General features: G+C 34.2%; 4 protein-coding genes across 6 annotated transcripts; 3 read left to right on the top strand and 1 right to left on the bottom strand.

Annotated features, from left to right (window-relative positions):
* On the top strand, nt 874–3,613 carry LOC109331418 (vicilin-like seed storage protein At2g18540). Of its 2 annotated transcripts, XM_019565896.1 has the most exons (6): nt 874–1,364; nt 1,541–1,719; nt 1,824–1,904; nt 2,071–2,352; nt 2,446–3,295; nt 3,341–3,613. In XM_019565896.1, exons 1-6 carry the CDS (start codon nt 1,058–1,060, stop codon nt 3,391–3,393), a joined length of 1,752 nt encoding a protein of 583 aa, XP_019421441.1. In that variant the 5' UTR covers nt 874–1,057; the 3' UTR covers nt 3,394–3,613. The 2 variants fall into 2 exon arrangements, with proteins under 2 accessions (XP_019421441.1, XP_019421440.1); XM_019565895.1 differs by having other exon boundaries at nt 2,446–3,613.
* On the bottom strand, nt 4,228–7,629 carry LOC109331419 (probable protein phosphatase 2C 55). Its single transcript, XM_019565898.1, has 6 exons — nt 7,486–7,629; nt 7,242–7,326; nt 6,691–7,208; nt 6,046–6,370; nt 5,310–5,459; nt 4,228–4,714 (listed from the first exon to the last, which is right to left on the bottom strand). The coding sequence occupies exons 3-6, from the start codon at nt 7,176–7,178 to the stop codon at nt 4,418–4,420; spliced, it is 1,260 nt and encodes a 419-aa protein (XP_019421443.1). The 5' UTR covers nt 7,179–7,208; nt 7,242–7,326; nt 7,486–7,629; the 3' UTR covers nt 4,228–4,417.
* On the top strand, nt 8,435–10,719 carry LOC109331420 (pentatricopeptide repeat-containing protein At4g38150). Of its 2 annotated transcripts, none has more exons than XM_019565899.1 (2): nt 8,435–8,491; nt 9,335–10,719. In XM_019565899.1, the coding sequence occupies exon 2, from the start codon at nt 9,341–9,343 to the stop codon at nt 10,499–10,501; it is 1,161 nt and encodes a 386-aa protein (XP_019421444.1). In that variant the 5' UTR covers nt 8,435–8,491; nt 9,335–9,340; the 3' UTR covers nt 10,502–10,719. The 2 variants fall into 2 exon arrangements, with proteins under 2 accessions (XP_019421444.1, XP_019421445.1); XM_019565900.1 differs by lacking the exon at nt 8,435–8,491 and adding an exon at nt 8,820–8,824.
* LOC109330757 lies at nt 11,373–13,613 on the top strand. The gene is made up of 3 exons (XM_019565036.1): nt 11,373–12,045; nt 12,256–12,597; nt 12,989–13,613. The coding sequence occupies exons 1-3, from the start codon at nt 11,731–11,733 to the stop codon at nt 13,481–13,483; spliced, it is 1,152 nt and encodes a 383-aa protein (XP_019420581.1). The 5' UTR covers nt 11,373–11,730; the 3' UTR covers nt 13,484–13,613.

Raw genomic sequence — 16,982 nt, 5'->3', positions numbered from 1 at the left:
AATGTAAAATCTCCTATAAGTTTTTATGAAATGGACCAATTTATAACTATATTTTATAAAATATATAACTACATGTTTAACATATCTATATATTTAATATATAAACGACCGTTGTTAAAAACCTTTGATAACTAAATATATATTTTTATTATTGGGTTATGCAATGTTGAACTCTTAGGGCTACGGATTTAACTTAAGATAAGTCGATGTGAACCCAAAGTTCTCATCATAAGTGTGCATAAGAAATTATGTCAATTAGGAGAAAAACTTGTATCAAGACATATGTAATATGTTATATTTAGAAACAAATACATTTATGTTTATTGGTGTTATCATTTATAATTAAATTTAAATTTTTAATGTGCTTGCAAGATTTAATTGCTTCTCTCTACGTATATACGTCTCCATACAAAAATTACTTTTATTATAGATTTTATCCTCGCTCCTTACTCCTCAGTGTTGATATCAACATTTTTTTTAATCTGAATCACAAATTTACATGACTTAATCAAACTATTTGGATGCTGCAATCACAAATTTAAACTACAAATTTCTTGTCACTCCCTTGTAATCTGATATTAGAGCAAAATAGCAATCATATAGTATAAAAAACGCCAGTATATATATGTATATATGTTTTTTTTATAATTATGACAGAATTAAGAGGAAAAATTTGTATTATATATTTAACTGTGAGGACCAAAAAGCATGTGACACTGTCACTGTATTTGTCCTCGGCATGAAAAAAGAAAAATATAAGCCCTATCATTTCGAAATTCCGGGGTTATCTCAGTATTATTTAAGAAAGTAAAACAGTATAAAGTAGAGTAGAAAACTCGAAAATTTGGGATCATATGTTCATAGTGATCCACTTCTCATAAACTGTAGGAAATTAGGACTACAAACTTATACATTCAACTGCCATGTGTTGAAATGCAATTCCACGTGTCCTAAAACAAGACACGCAGCTATCAAAATGCTAGTCACCTTCTTCTATATAGAGCCACCTTAGCTATGATCAAAATCATTTCGACCCAAAAGTTATTCTAAGTTCAAAATGGAACCTCACAAAGCTTTCTTAGCTTCTTCATTTTGGTTGGTCTTAGTTATCTTCCTTACAATATCATTGCATGGAGTGAATACATCAAATGAGGTGCACCATGTCAAAACTCATGTGGGTGGTTTGGTGGAGAAGGATCAGAGGAGAACATTATTTGACACTGAATATGGAGATATATCTTCCATTGAGATAAAGGGTGGACATAGAGCACCATCCTATCATCTTCAGTTTTTCACATTGGAGCCAAACTCTGTGTTTCTTCCTGTGCTTCTTCATGCAAATATGGTCTTTTATGTCCACACAGGTACCCTTTTTATATTTCTATATTTTAACTATGTCATACTCATTGTGAATACTCAATTCATAAACTTGTGCTTCATTTCTGAACTATGTGGGTCAATCTTTATTTCAACTCATGCCGTGTATAATATTGTAGTATAAAAAATTTAACTTCATGACATTCAACTACACTGGTTTCAGGGAGTGGAAGGGTGACTTGGACAGTTGAAGATGGTGGTACTAGGAGGACTGATTTGTGTGAAGGAGATCTATTCAAGCTCAATGAAGGATGTGTTTTCTATATAGAGAGCAACTTGGAGGCAGAGAGGAAGAAACTTAGGATTTATGCAATGTTTGCCAACACAGACGATACCACTTATGTAAGTGTTGCAGATGGATTCTTTCATTGGAATTGTTCAATAATGAATTGAAGCTTCTAAGCTTTGTTAATTGCTGTTCTTGTTCATGTTAACCACTATTGCAGGATCCATCAATCGGCGCATACTCGAGGATCAATCAACTGGTCAAAGGATTTGATATAAAAATCATTCAAGCAGCTTTTAAGGTATCTTTAGCTTCACAATGTGCAACTGTGCATAGATTTTTGTTCATAATTGGTCTCAAATAACAATGGCATATAATTCTACAAGACTACAAGTATTTTATTTAGTCATCCTACTTAGGTGTCTATCTGGGGCATAAAATTTAGCTCTAAATTCTGATATTTGAAGGTGCCGGGGGATTTGATTGAAGCAATCACAAACAAAACCGACACACCAGCTATAGTGCATGCAAATTCAAAGGAGCATAAAACATTCTGGGAATTAGAGGCTTTAGTTCTTAGTGACTTCTTAGGCATTCCATCCAATGACAAAAAAGGCAAAACATATAACATCTTTGATAAAGACCCTGATTTCAAAAACTGTAATGGTTGGAGCCTAGCAGTGACCAAAAAGAAGCTAAAATCATTGAAGGGTACCAACATTGGATTTCTAATGGTGAATTTGACCACGGTAAGCAACTAATAAAAATATAATTTCAGGTTATTATTTATTGTATTTGTCTATGAAACTATATTAACTTGATTTTGTGAACATATATCTAAGGGATCAATGTTGGGGCCACATTGGAACCCCACTGCAACAGAGATAGCAGTGGTACTTGAAGGCGAAGGCATGGTCCGAGTAGTTTGTGCAAACAGAAAAAATAATGAGGACAAGATGGAAGAATGCAGAAACATGAGGTTTAGAGTTAAGGAGGGAGATGTTTTTGTGGTGCCAAGGTTTCATCCAATGGCTCAGATGTCATTCAACAATGACTCACTTGTTTTTCTGGGGTTCAGCACTGCAGCAAAGGAAAACTATCCTCAGTTTTTAGCTGGAAAGAGATCAGTGCTTGGAGCTCTAGACAGACATATATTGGGCACCTCTTTTGGTGTGAGTAACACAACCATTGACCAGCTGTTCGCTTCGCAAGACGATTCCATCATTTCCGGGTGTGTTTCATGTGCTGAGGAAGAGGAGAGGGTGATGAAGGAAGAGGAGAGGAAAAGAGAGGAAGAAAAAGAAGAAGAACAAGAGAAGGAGCAAGAAAGAGCTAGAAGAGAAGAAGAAGCAAAAAGGGAGGAAGAGCAAGCAAGAAGGCAACAGGAAAAGAGGGAGAGGAGAAGAGAAAAAGAAGCTAGGAGAGAGCATGAAAAAGGAAAAGAGGAAGAAGAAGAAGAAGCTGAAAGGGAGAGAGAAGGGGGAAGGAAGGCTCATAGAAGAGAAAGAAAACATGTAGAAAGAAGAGAAGAAGAAGAAGCACAAAGGGAGCAAGAACAAGCCAGAAGACAACAAGAAGAGAGGGAGAAGAGGAGAGAGCAAGAAAGTGGAAGAGAAAAAGAAGAAGAGGGAGAGAGGGGGAGAAGGGGAGGGGTGAGGCCACATAGAAGGGGAGATAGGGGAAGAAGCAGAGAAGAAGGAGCAGCAGAATGGGAGCAAGAAGAAGCCAGAAGACATCAAGAACAAGATGGTGATGATGTAGAGGACAAAGGTAATAGGAGCAGCTTTTAAAGAAGGAGAGTTTTTAGAGTACAGAACGAGTGATTCTGTTTTAGGAGGTTTGGGTACTGATGTATCTTAGAATAAGAAACTTCTAAATGTCTTTTTTCCTTTTCTATATCTATTTCTCTGTTTTCTGCTTGTTTGTTAACCAGTTGAAGGTTTATGTTTGAAGTTTTTGCTACAGTGTGCTAATTTGTATTGCAGATCCAAATAACATTTTTTCTTCATAGTAAGGGTGAGAATGAATGACATAAAATGATTTCTACATTCTGACAATAAATCATTTTCAAAGGCAATTGAAAAAAATATTATTAAAATATAAAATTGTTGCAACAATTAAATGCACGGTCTACTTTGAGCCAAAGAGGTATCATCACTCTGAATACAATTGAATAGATACTGGTGACCATAAGCCATGCTTATTCCTTACATAGTCCACCAGGTGTAGTGGTTTCAATTGAAATTGGATAAAGCAGAGGGAAGGGTAGGTTGTTACTCATCCCTACCAGAGAGTATAACAATGCATTGGATCACTAGAGTACTACACTACTTTGCTTGAGACACTTGAAATCATAAAGACTAAAAGCTCTTATTTCTTATCATCAGGTCCTACCTAATTCCATTGGACAGTTTACAATCGAAAAGGCAATGTTTTCGGATGTTTTGAGCCTAGCAGGATTGAGAAATCCAAATTCCTTAATTAACTAGTAAAGTCTTGGGGCCTCTAAACTTTCATGGGTTCAAGCATTGTAAAACGTTTTCCCTCAATCGTAATGCATGCATGGTTAGAAGTGACACGTTTTATAGAGAAATGAGGATTTGGATCACCAGCAGTTTAACATTAAATTACACCTGATGTTGGGATATTACATTGAAAAGAAAATATCTATAACTGTAATAAGACAAACTTGAGAGAGGTATTATCAGAATTATAAACGCATTTAGGTCAAAAATGAAAGCCAAGCATGGCTACACAGCCATCGCAGAAGAAATATGAAAATGTGAATATGGCAAAGTGAAGACAGGTAAAAACTCACTCACTAGTAAAACTGGTTATGTATGACACAACAACTGTTATGTCATCAAGCTTGCCACCAATATAATGGAATCCGGCCTCCTGAGCAGCAATAGAGAACGGGGTCAGCTTATTCCTGTCGAGCGCGCGGTGGCGAGCCATAGCTGCTATCTTCTGAGCAGTTGCTTGGGGTTCAAGCCCAGCTTTAACTGCATTTAGAACTACTGCACTGATCTCATTATTGTACAAGTTGTCAAATAAGCCATCAGTTCCAGCAATAACTACATCTCCAGGGGCAACAGGTAATGTAAAAACCTGGATACATCATTGCAAAAGATATGCGTAATTTGTTTAACTTTCCACCAAGACAAAATTTATAAGCTTTTTTTGAAGAAAAAAAATATGAACTTCACTTGCCATAAGGCTTAATAATAGGGATAATGCTAGATCATGATTGTGGGAGACCAAAAACCAAATGATCTTCCAGATAATTCATTTAATTTGTAGGAGTGAAAGTGGAATGGAATAAATTCTTTTATAGAAAAAGAATGTGGAATTTTTTATGGAGCTATAAAAAATTTGAAATGCAAAAATCATGTAACAATTGATTGGAGTACAAAATGAGGGGAGGTTGAAAACAAGATGCAACTTATTTTCACTTTTCACCCCTTGTACCAAGTACCAACGAGTGAAAATAAAAAATCTTAGCCATCCCACAAGTCTCCCCATGAAATCTTGCATAAAACATGGATCACATGGTGGAGAGGATGCTACCAGAAACAAACAAGACACTATTGTCGTTGTCTCAAAAGTTATGGCTAAATTTTGAGAATTTTTCATATTTACTAATGTAATAGTAACACTGTCCCTAGAGAAAGCATAAGCCAAGCCCAATAGAAGTGTACTTTACCTCACCAGAGCTGGGTAGATCACCTCCGTCGCCACTCTCTAATTGAAATGTGAAATTGAAGCCATGCAGTTGAACAGGGGATCTGAAAATGGTGTTTCCATCTCTAACCACAATGAACCCACTGTCACCCAAATTAATAGCATGTAGTCCCTGGGCCAAGAAAAAGGACACACAGAAAACAATTAATAAGTTGGTGTTATTTTCCCACTTTATACTAGCTCGTCGAAACAACCTACCCAAGTTTACTATTAGTAAGAATAGCTTGACTGGCTGTATGTAAATGAGGTGGGGTTCACTGGTCACCAAACATAACCTTAAGAACAGACTTAAGAACAGGGCAGAGAATAATCAAGAATATGAGTGTGCTACATATCGATGTGTATGTCACTATTGTAGAGTAGAGCATCACCAAATATGGACATAAAGATGCAGTAGAACACCAGCATGCTTTAATACAATTCCTAATCCTAAGTATTTCATATTCTGATGACACAAAAGTGCTATGATGATGCAAAGTAAAATTTATAAAGTTAACAAACTTTATACCATGAAATTCATGATAATAATTTCACGGTATAAATATGAGAACTTTCATGTTACAAAAGAGAAGAAAAGAAAAGAAACCACCTATGATTCAGTAGGCATTGAACAAGCTATAAAGAGTCTAATTAGTTTTTTAACAAAAAATGGAGAAGATTATTTTGCTCCTCAAAACTCAAAGGAAAAAATGTTATACCTCATCAGTAAGGGCAATTATACAAGCTGTTGATGAACCCTTGGCCTTCGTCTTTGAGTGTGCCTTCTCTAACACCCTTGCTGGATTAAAGGAACCTTTGGGTTCCTCTTGAACTGCTCTCACTGAATTGGATATAAGTTCCTGTGCAAACAATCCCGCATTAACACCAACATCTGCCCAGCCACCTACACCATCTGCAACCCCAATTGCCTGTTCATCGCTGCAAATAAAATGAGCATCCTCTCCTCCGGTCTCCTCCTTAGCTGGATGCGGTAAGTAACTTGATCCTGAAACCATCTTCAAGACCTTGCGGGCAGCAATAGTTCTGAAAATAACAGCACCCAGTACTCATAAGTTTTGGGAGTGAGAAAGTTAAAATAACATTTATGGGCATATTCTTAAACTGCCAAGCTATTGAATTAATAGCTCACAAAGCAAAATTGGACTCTCACAGGAAATCATTCAGAATATGAAAAATGAAAACAGCAAGACTCACTATCTGCGGATCTTACCAAAGCATCACCGGTCTTTCTTTTAAAAATTATAAGTATCAGTTTCTATGTTATAAGAATTAAATTATTTGAAAACAACAATTCATACAAACTGAATTTAAAGTTTAAACTATAATGAATAGCATTCACATACTGGTCCGGAGTGCTGCCCTCAGATGAAACATCATGCGTAGTCCCGGCTGAGCTTGAAGTAGAGAATTTCCTTGACCATGGTCCACGAAAGAAGCTCGAATTCCTATTCCTCCAATTAGCAGCATCAAAAGTGGAACCCGCAAAAAGAGTACAATACAAAGGTTGTGATCTTCTTAGAATAACACTAGCTCTCAAGCAACCTTTACGAGTTCCATCTTTGAAGTACACACCAGCAGGTTTTGTTAAGTCTAGCACATTGCCACAGCTTGAGGCTAAGTCGTCGACGTAAACATCTCCCAACACAGCATTGGAAGCTGAAGCAGCCATAGATTTTGTATGATGTGAAGAGCTATGAGTAGAATGCAGTGAAGAAAGAGACAGAACTGAGTGCCTGTACAAGGATGTTGGAACTCTTTGTTGCCTTGTTACAGTTTCAGGAATGCCACAGTAAATGGTAGCATTCAGCTTTGAAACAATGCCAGATAGCATCTTAGTCCCTTATGCAATTAAAGACCCTTACTTTAGTCTCTCCCTTGAAGAAAAATGTGAAACCTTCGGTGTTATTTAAGATAAAAACAAGTTCATTCCTTTTCACCCACCAACCCTTGATTAAAGAGGTTTGAAATGAACCCAGAATCTGAAAATGAGAATAAAAACTGAATTCAAGTTTAAAAGTTACAGAAATTTACGCAGCAGATGTAGAGACAAGAGAAGGGGTAATACTAATGGGTGAAAGAAATAAAATTGAAACATGAGAAATGTAAAGAGGAGATTGAAGAACTCAAATGAATCTTACCGGTTATGTTGTGTTATGATAGTTTGGGAGATTTTGTTGGAGTGTTTATCTGGTTCTTTGTGTTCTGCGCTTACATCCACAATAACCTAAAAAGGGGTGGGTGGCACTGGTAGGCTTTCAGTATTACCTAACGCTATCTAATTCCTCCTTCTATTTTATTTCCCTTCTTTTATTTTTCATTCATTTTTTAGGGTAATAAATATTTCATGATTTGATAAGCTTAACTGAGTCTTTTCGATCAATCTTAAATTAATCGTCAGATTATTCATTGTCCAGTAGTTACGAAAATAAAAAATTAATTTTATATTTCCTATTAAATTTGTCGATAAATAAAAGTTATATTATTTTTATAAATACTTTAAAACATACACCAAATATATAATAGTATAGTCAAACTATATTATTCACATAATTTTTCAGTCAATTAGTGAATAGACTTAGGAACAGGGCAGAGAATGATCAAGAATATGAGTGTGCCACATATCAGTGTGTATGTCACTTGTAGAGTAAGGACATCACCAAATATGGACATAAAGATGCTATAGAACACCCAGCATGCTTTAATTCAATTCCTAATCCTAAGTATTTCATATTTTAATGACGTAAAAGTGTTTGGATGAAGCAACATCCAAAGTAATATTTATAAAGTTAACAAAACTTTATACCATGAAATTCATGATAATGATTTTCACAATAAAAAAATGAGAACTTTCAAGTTGATGCAAAAGAGAGAAGAAACCACCTTTGATTCAGTAGGCATTGGACATGCTATGAAGAGGGTTAACACCAAATTTCGTTTCGGATAATTCCAAAATTTCTAAAGATTTTTGGGGCATGTATACAATTAAACACATTTCTAGGATTGAGTGGCAATTACCCTAAGAAAAAATGTAACTTAACTAAACCCTACAAAGAAAAAAAATAAGCAGCCAGAGGCAGCCACACAGCAAAAGAAGCAAAAAAAAAACAATAACCAGAGAAAAAGAAAAGCAGTACCGTAACTAAGGTTTGTATCTCAATTCCCTATTTACATTCTTCAAAGTCCCATAGTGCCTGGATCCCCTATTCGCAGGCCAGCCTCCGTGGCCCGTCGGCCACGGGAGAGGAGAGCGGAGCTCCGACGCTCACCGGCCGCCAGAAAACCATGACTCGTGTGGTTTTGCCTCCGTGGCAGTCATCTTTCCGGCCATGGAATGGTCACAGCGTCAAACAGGACGCGTTGTCCATAGCATCACTGTTCACAAGAACTTATCATAAGCTATTTTTTTGGAACTTATCCAATTTTAATTAAATTAAAGAATATATGAAAAGCTACACAACTGTGTGACATTGTTTTAGGGTCCGTTTGCGAGTTGAGTTTTATAGGGAAAGGAAGGTTTCAGAACCAGTGTATGTATTTCACGGCTCTGAGCCTTCCATCTCTCTCCCAGACTCAACTCGCAAACAGACCCTTAGGGTTTGCACTTTCCCTTCTATTCATCTCTTCATACTCACTCACTAGCTCTAATTCTTATATATTTGTCAATATTCATAAATACAGCTTCGCGTGATTCGCTACAATTTTTTGTTATTTCACATTTTGCTGCATTATCTTTGTTTTTTATTCATTCTTTGATGATTGCTTCTATCGTATTAGTTACCTCATGAATTTGGAGAGTGGCTTTCATTAATCCTAGTTCTATTTTCCAATAGCCTCCATCAATTTATAATGATCATCTCTTCAATACTTTTCTTACAATTGAGATGATTTGTTATTTTATATATAGGTTTGGTTCTCTCATTGTATATTAATGTATCATAGTTTTCCTTTTTTTTTGTTATTTATTCTATTGATGCAACTTTTGAACAGGTCCACATGGCAGCATTGCTAGGACAAGTTCATAAGCATGCATCCTCCTCCTGGATTGATAGGCTAGTTTCCCTTTCACGATCCAAACCGTGTGTAGCACCTTGGCTTACGACCTTGCGTCACTTTAGCATAACTGGTGAACAAACTGGCAGCACCAAACAACCCATTGGAGAATCAGATGATTTTTTTATTCAGCACTCAAACCCAAGTTTTAATCACAGTCACAATGGTAACAATAGAAGCCAGGAAGAATATAACGTTCAACAACGTTCACCAGAACCAATTCGAAGTGGGCCTTCGAGAGGTAGAAAGCCCATCAGTCAGCCTCCTCCGCATTTCCGAGAAAATAATAGAGAATCTCATTCCTTCCGTCCAAGATTTGATGACAACCATGACAGACATGGTGAAGTGGACAAGACAAATAAATCTTCCAAAGGTGATCTTGGATTTCAAGGCAGAAATATGTCAGAATCAAATAGGGATGCTAATCAATTAGGAGATAATTTCCTTGATAAATTCAAACTTGGATTTGATAATAAAACAGTGAGCCCCTCAGAGGTTGAAGAAGCAACAAGATCTGATCCCAATCAACCAGCTCCAGAGTCTATGCCTCAAGATGCTGATGAGATCTTCAAGAGGATGAAAGAAACTGGTCTTATTCCCAATGCTGTGGCTATGCTTGATGGTCTGTGCAAGGATGGCCTTGTTCAGGAAGCCTTGAAACTTTTTGGTTTGATGCGGGAGAAGGGTACTATTCCGGAGATTGTCGTATACACGGCTGTAGTGGAAGGCTACACAAAGGCCCACAAATCTGATGATGCCAAAAGGATTTTCAGGAAAATGCAGAGTACTGGCATTTCACCCAATGCTTTCAGTTACGCGGTCCTTATACAAGGACTCTACAAATGTAACAGGCTAGAGGATGCTTTTGAATTATGTGTGGAGATGTTAGAGGCAGGTCATTCTCCAAATGTGACAACTTTTGTAGGCCTAGTAGATGGTTTCTGCAAGGAAAAAGGTGTTGAAGAAGCAAAAGGAGCTATTAAAACATTAATAGAAAAAGGTTTTGCTGTTAATGAGAAAGCTGTTAGGGAGTTTTTGGACAAGAAAGCACCATTTTCACCTGCAGTTTGGGAAGCCATCTTTGGGAAAAAAGTCCCCCGCTGAGACCATTTCTAAATATCTTTACAGACCATGTTAGCTTTTATCATGACTATTTTACTTAGTTATGTGGTTATTTTCCGCCTTTATGTAATTTAATATAGGTGCACCTATTAGAACTTGCATAAAGGTTTCGACTTGTTTGTTGTCTACTTATGATATTAAGCTCTTTTTTGTTTTGGAATGCATATACCAAGTTAATCAGCGCACTAATGATTTCTTTATTAAGCCAGAGCTAGAGCTTTTTGATGTACAACAAAAGGCAAAACGCAGTTAAGAGATGGATTCTAACATTGTAGTCTTGTTGGTGAAGGCAGATGCAATTCTTTGTACGCAACTTTTGCTCTTCTACCTAGCATGTTGTATGTATGGTAGTATTCTTTGACTCTGTCAGGACACTACCCTTTGAAGATTTTCACTGTTCAGCAAGTAAAAACACTTTTAAACTGAATGCAGTGATGTTATAATGGTAACTTGAGTGTATCGGCCATGTGCCAGATAATCATGAATGCTTTTCGGAACATACTGATTTATTTAGACTGAGATGAACAAATAAATTCTTATAGTATCAGGCAATATTCAAGAGATAATTTTAGGGTAATGAAAAGTTGAAAAGTATAACTCATTCTTGTATAAGGAAAATGGTTGAGTTTTAATCTGTATAAGATAATTTCCTGATATATAAATCAATTAATATCTTTATATTGATGCTGGTACAAAATTATATTCATACAAATTAGAACTCTCTCATTTTATTCGGAGAGAAACTCACTTACTGTCTACTTTCTAGCGGGCACATTTGTTTTAGTAACTGCATATTTCTTACACAGAAATTATCCATATATGGGTGAGAAACTACCTAAAATTTAATATAATGAACATGGGGTGCCAGTTTGACGAAGATTTAATGCAACTCATAAAACAATATTTGCCAAAATTATGGATTAGATCTTGAAATAGAAACTCAAATAACAACAACAATCAATTATAATTTGTACCCACACAACACCTAAAAGCAAGGAGAGCCTTATGCAAAAGGACAATGAACCACACCCTCTCATTTTGGTTTTCCCCAGATAGAAAGGTGTTTTAGCCTTTGACTGTGGGCCTCTTCCATTTTTTCTCTTTTTCTTTCTTTCCTCTTCTCACATCTTCAATCAACTTCTTCTTATTCTCTATCCTAATAAACAAACAAAATATAAACATAACAAGAGAGAGATATCCCACACACACTGATGAAACAAGCAACTGTAAAGTCTTCCTTAAGGAGGCTTTGTCCAAACATTGATAAAGAAGATGGGTTGGAAACTGTCCTTGAAATACCAATACCAGAAGAAATGTTTTCAAGCATGGGAAACAATGTGACATTGCGGTTGCAAAACATGTTAACATGGATGAAGGGTCAAACCGAAGATAAATTATCTTCTCCTGCAGTTGCAGCACGTTTAAATGAGCTTCGGTTTTTACTTTACCTTGTTGGTTCCCCTCTTATCCCTCTTCAGGTTCAATTAGGCCATTCCATCCACCGTCCAGTCAAAGATAGTTCCATAGTAAGAATCACATTCTCTTCACAACACATTAACCATTACAACAATATCAAAAACCCATCTTCAATACTCACTACTTTAATTATCAACTAAACTGTTCACAAGTTTTAAGCACATATACCCAACAAAAGTTAAACAAATTCCAACGTATATGTGTATATATATATGTTATTTTTCATGTTTTAAATGGATGATAAAGTTATTGTGTTATAGGAAGCATCAACAGCGAAATATATAGTGCAACAATATATAGCAGCAACAGGAGGACAACCAGCATTAAATGCAGTGGATAGTATGTGTGTAACAGGACAAGTGAAGATAAGTGCATCAGATTTTCACCATACTAGCGAAAGCATAGAGGTGAAGAAAACCTCTGAGGAGATTGGTGGGTTTGTTTTATGGCAAAAGGATCCAAACTTGTGGTGTTTAGAGCTGGTTGTGTCAGGATGCAAGGTATGTTGTGGTAGCAATGGAAAGGTCTCATGGCGCCATTCTTCTAATCAACAAACCCCAATCTCAAGAGGTGCTCCTAGACCCTTGCGTCGTTTCCTTCAGGTATATTTCTCTCCATGCATGCATGTTTTATAAACTTAGAAAAGTTTTATATTCGGTTATTTATTGCATTATTCACTATTCATATTTTATTATTATTTATTTCTTTAAAGGAACACTCTTTTATAAATGCATTTGTTCCTACCTTTCATGGGAACCACTCTTATCTATTAATTAAGAGTTTTTTGCCAGTTAGTTTTTTTTTTTAAGATAAAGGAGAAAAGAGAAAGATTGATAAATCATAAAATATACTTATGAAATATTATTGAATCTTCTGTTTCTCTTATTTTCCTTCCAAAATCAAACTTGTAAACGGAATCTAAGAGTTTAACATTAAACTTTTGATGTGGGATTAATATGGGATACACATCTATGTTGTGTTTTTCTTTGACAGGGATTGGATCCGAGGGCTACAGCTAATTTATTTCTGGATGCTGCATGCATAGGAGAGAAAATAATAAATGATGAGGAGTGCTTCATCTTGAAATTGGAGACAAGTCCAGCTATTAGAGAGGCCCAAAGTGGCCCAAACTTTGAGATCATACACCATACTATTTGGGGATATTTTAGTCAAAGATCTGGTCTCTTAATTCAATTTGAAGACTCAAGATTACTTACAATGAGAACCAAAGATGACAATGACATATTCTGGGAAACAAGCTTAGAGTCAGTAATGGAAGATTATAAGTATGTGGATGGTATAAATGTGTCACATAGTGGCAGAACTCGTGTTACAGTTTCTAGATATGGTGAACAATCAGCTAATCATAAAAGAGAATTGGAAGAGAGGTGGAAGATTGAAGATGTAGATTTTAATATATGGGGTTTGACTGCTGAAAGTTTTTTGCCACCCTCAGGATTAGAAAAGACACGACATATTAATTTATAGGACAATAATCAAATGTATTCTTACACACAAAAATCATCATATATATTATGTAATGACAACCATGAACTAAATTTTGATTACAGAACAAATTGGGAGTAATGTTATAGAAACATGCACATATAATAATACAGTTAAGAGCATTTGTGATCTTTGTAAAAAAAATACTTCCAAATTTTAAGTAGAGAAAATTTTGTATATGTCAGTGGTATTATATTTATTTTAGTTGGAAATATCACAAATGGCAACCCAAGATTCAATTGACAGTTGGACAGGATAGTGAGTGCTACCTCTATCCCATGCCTTTTATAGCTGTAGGATAAGATTTTTTAGAGTACACTACAATGTATGAGTCTTGGATTATATAAAGGATCATATGATGATATTCCACACTTTTTATAAGATAGTTAAACAGGAAATATGCAAGAGAAAAATATGGATATATTAATAATATAAGAGTTTTTTATATTGTCATTATATCATCTATTATATAAATTGATACTGAAAGAATGATTTTTGATAAAATATGTTGATAAATTAATTTTAAAATCCTTTCAACTCACATACAAGTTGACAATTTATTCCCATTTCACTTTTCAATATTACACTTTAAAACACTAACTCCATGTCGTCAGAATACAATCAAATATATTTAATAATTCTCATGCATCACACATTAAACTTCTAATCAACAAAAAAATATAATACTTATATAGAATCAAGATCAAATATGAAAATTATTTAAATTTTATCACTAAAAGGTTACGATTATTGGCTTTAGGACCTCGTTGGGGCCACAAAAGACTTCACTAGTAGGATACTCATGCATTCGCACGAGTGATAATGTATTGTGCATGAATTTATTTGAAAAATAAAAACATAATTTGTTAATGATAATGTTATTGAGGGTTACCTTATGAAAGATAATGTTTATGTATTTAATTGTTGGTGTAGAGTTGTTGATGATTGAGATGATGTTGAACTTGTTATATTAAATAAATAAAGAATTGTTATGAATAAAAAGTTGTAGAATACATGTTGGAGATTTTGAAAAAATTATTTATAAACCACATTTGTTGTTGTTTTTAGTGGTTGATCATCCTTATCATGAATTAAAATCTTCAATCCTTTTTCTTCTTTGAACTCTTGAAATAGCTATGTAAAATTGACTATGACTGAACACTGGTCTAGTTAAATATAACCCCATATTTTAGTGATATTCAATCTTGTATCATTACATAATCCTTCAGACGGGTCTAAATTCCTCAATATCATTATTGGAGTTCCGACTTTCAACTCAATCTTATGATTGAGAAGACCAAAGGTCGTAAGTGAGTTTATAAATTCAAGAATTAGTATGTTGAATGCTTCACTTTTATTAACATAAAAAATGTCAATTGAATTTGAACTCAGGTATGTCTTCTCCTCACCCATAGTTATACATTAGAGCATTTATTAGTATAACTTTAATAAATCTATTATATCAAACATAATAAAAATATAGAGAAAAGTAAAAAAAAAATCACCTAGAATTATAGTTGGAACATATCAATTGATTTGATCAACAATCTCAATTATTGATGTAAATATTTTCATAGATTGTAGAATTTGTTCATCCTTGTAGCGATGTTGTAGATTTGGATAAGTTCTAGATACTATGACATCAACTGGTTTATCAAAATCAAGAATAAAAATTCTTTTGGAATATGAACTTCAGAACAACCATCATTAAGCTTGAATTATTTTCCATCCCCAACTTCAATATTCATACACATAATTGCTTGATTTTTGTTGCATTGTCATAATTTTATAGACGCATGTTCTTTGTAAAGGTTAAAATTGTACATTGATATCAAAGATAAGATGCATTTATTGTTACATGTACAATATCTGAACGACAACCTCTTGGAACCATTGACAAGATTTGTCTGAAATCACCTCTAAAAAGTTCAACATTTCCTCAGAATAAAATTTAGTCATTTGTTGTTGTACACATTTTATCTTGAAGAATTTTATCGTGTTTTAAAGAAAACTTATATGTCATTGGAACTTCATCTCATATAATTAATTTTGGTTGTTTCAATATGTCTACAAGTTCAGACCCTTGATGAATGTTGCAAACAGAGTTATCAAGACTTTGTTAATATTTTTTGGATTTAAAGTATGATGTTCTATCCCTAATGATGTTCTTTAAGAATATATATATATATATATATATATATATATATGTGTGTGTGTGTGTGAGATATTAGAAAAACCTTATACTTGGCAAAAAATTTCGTTTGGAAAGTCATTTGTCTTTAATAGACAATTTCAATTTCAAATGATGTTTTTCTTAATGGCATAAAAAACATGGAAAGCTGATGTAGTTAAAGTGATTAGCGGAGTTGGGGTAAGACATTTGGTATTATAAGTAGTTCACTTAATTTAGTATTTGTAAAAATAATATCTACAATATAGTTAAAATTTCCTTAAAGTCTTAAATTAATGACATGCAATAATTATATTGATATGAAACATTGTCACCCGATGATATATATATGACATTTCCAATATTTTTTTGATATGATATTTGCTTTGAGTACATATTTGTCAATTTAGTGACAATCAATATTCTATCATTATATAATCCTTCAGATTGGTCTAATTTTGTTAATAACATTATAGGAGTGACAATCTTCAAGTTTCTTTTATGACTGGGAAGACCAAAAAATTTAAGTGAGTTAAGAAATTCTAGATTTAGTATGTTGAATAATGCATCATTACATTAGAATCAGACATATCAACTGAATCTAAACTTAGATATTCCTTTTCGTCAAATATATTTGTGATAGAGTTGTTTGAATTATAGTGGCTCATATCATATTAGTACATAAGATAAATCCTAAAAGCAATGTGAGTTCTTATTTTAGCAAAACGTACATGGCATTAGTAAGAAGTTACCATACATGCGTCCATAACGTGTTCAAAAACATAACACGATTGATACTTAACCATAACATTAGGAAAATAGTGAAATATGTTGATTAATACTTTTTACCCATTTTCATAAAGTGACATTTATATATTACTTCATTTTCTTTTCCTCCGGCATATAAAACTCTAGAATATGACAAAGTTATTATGTTAATTTGTATCATGCTAAATATATGTAGATTTTAATGATAATAGTTTTAAGTAGTGCTTCTATACAATTTTTTTTCTAAAAAGTAACCATCAACTTTATAAAGTATTACCGTCAACTTTATAACCATAATTTTTTTATGAAAGGTAACCATCAACTTTATGGTGTCAATGACATTGATCACCCCCACATGACAACCATATAAGTAGAACAAATTAATAAAGAATTGTCAATATCTAATAGTTTTAATATAATTAATATACAAATTAAACATTTGAAGTAGCAAAATGACTAAACATGGGAGTTAATAACTCACATCACTTCCATCCCTCATGAGTGAAGTTCAGAAGCCAACATGTAATATTGGAAAGTGACTCC

The sequence above is a fragment of the Lupinus angustifolius genome, chromosome LG17 (assembly GCF_001865875.1).
Source record: "Lupinus angustifolius cultivar Tanjil chromosome LG17, LupAngTanjil_v1.0, whole genome shotgun sequence".
In the NCBI taxonomy this organism is placed as follows: domain Eukaryota; kingdom Viridiplantae; phylum Streptophyta; class Magnoliopsida; order Fabales; family Fabaceae; genus Lupinus; species Lupinus angustifolius.
This window is presented reverse-complemented; position numbering and strand designations above follow the sequence as displayed.

Excerpts from the sequence above, each read along its gene's own strand:
- LOC109330757 (XM_019565036.1), top strand. The coding sequence starts at position 11,731 with ATGAAACAAGCAACTGTAAAGTCTTCCTTAAGGAGGCTTTGTCCAAAC. Across the intron at positions 12,046-12,255 it reads CAGTCAAAGATAGTTCCATA|GAAGCATCAACAGCGAAATA; the intron begins GTAAGAATCACA and ends ATTGTGTTATAG. Across the intron at positions 12,598-12,988 it reads CCTTGCGTCGTTTCCTTCAG|GGATTGGATCCGAGGGCTAC; the intron begins GTATATTTCTCT and ends TTTCTTTGACAG.
- LOC109331419 (XM_019565898.1), bottom strand. The coding sequence starts at position 7,178 with ATGCTATCTGGCATTGTTTCAAAGCTGAATGCTACCATTTACTGTGGC. Across the intron at positions 6,371-6,690 it reads GAGGGCAGCACTCCGGACCA|AACTATTGCTGCCCGCAAGG; the intron begins GTATGTGAATGC and ends TGTTATTTTCAG. Across the intron at positions 5,460-6,045 it reads TAATTGCCCTTACTGATGAG|GGACTACATGCTATTAATTT; the intron begins GTATAACATTTT and ends TTCTTGGCCCAG.
- LOC109331418 (XM_019565895.1), top strand. The coding sequence starts at position 1,058 with ATGGAACCTCACAAAGCTTTCTTAGCTTCTTCATTTTGGTTGGTCTTA. Across the intron at positions 1,365-1,540 it reads GGTCTTTTATGTCCACACAG|GGAGTGGAAGGGTGACTTGG; the intron begins GTACCCTTTTTA and ends CACTGGTTTCAG. Across the intron at positions 2,353-2,445 it reads TAATGGTGAATTTGACCACG|GGATCAATGTTGGGGCCACA; the intron begins GTAAGCAACTAA and ends CATATATCTAAG.
- LOC109331420 (XM_019565899.1), top strand. The coding sequence starts at position 9,341 with ATGGCAGCATTGCTAGGACAAGTTCATAAGCATGCATCCTCCTCCTGG.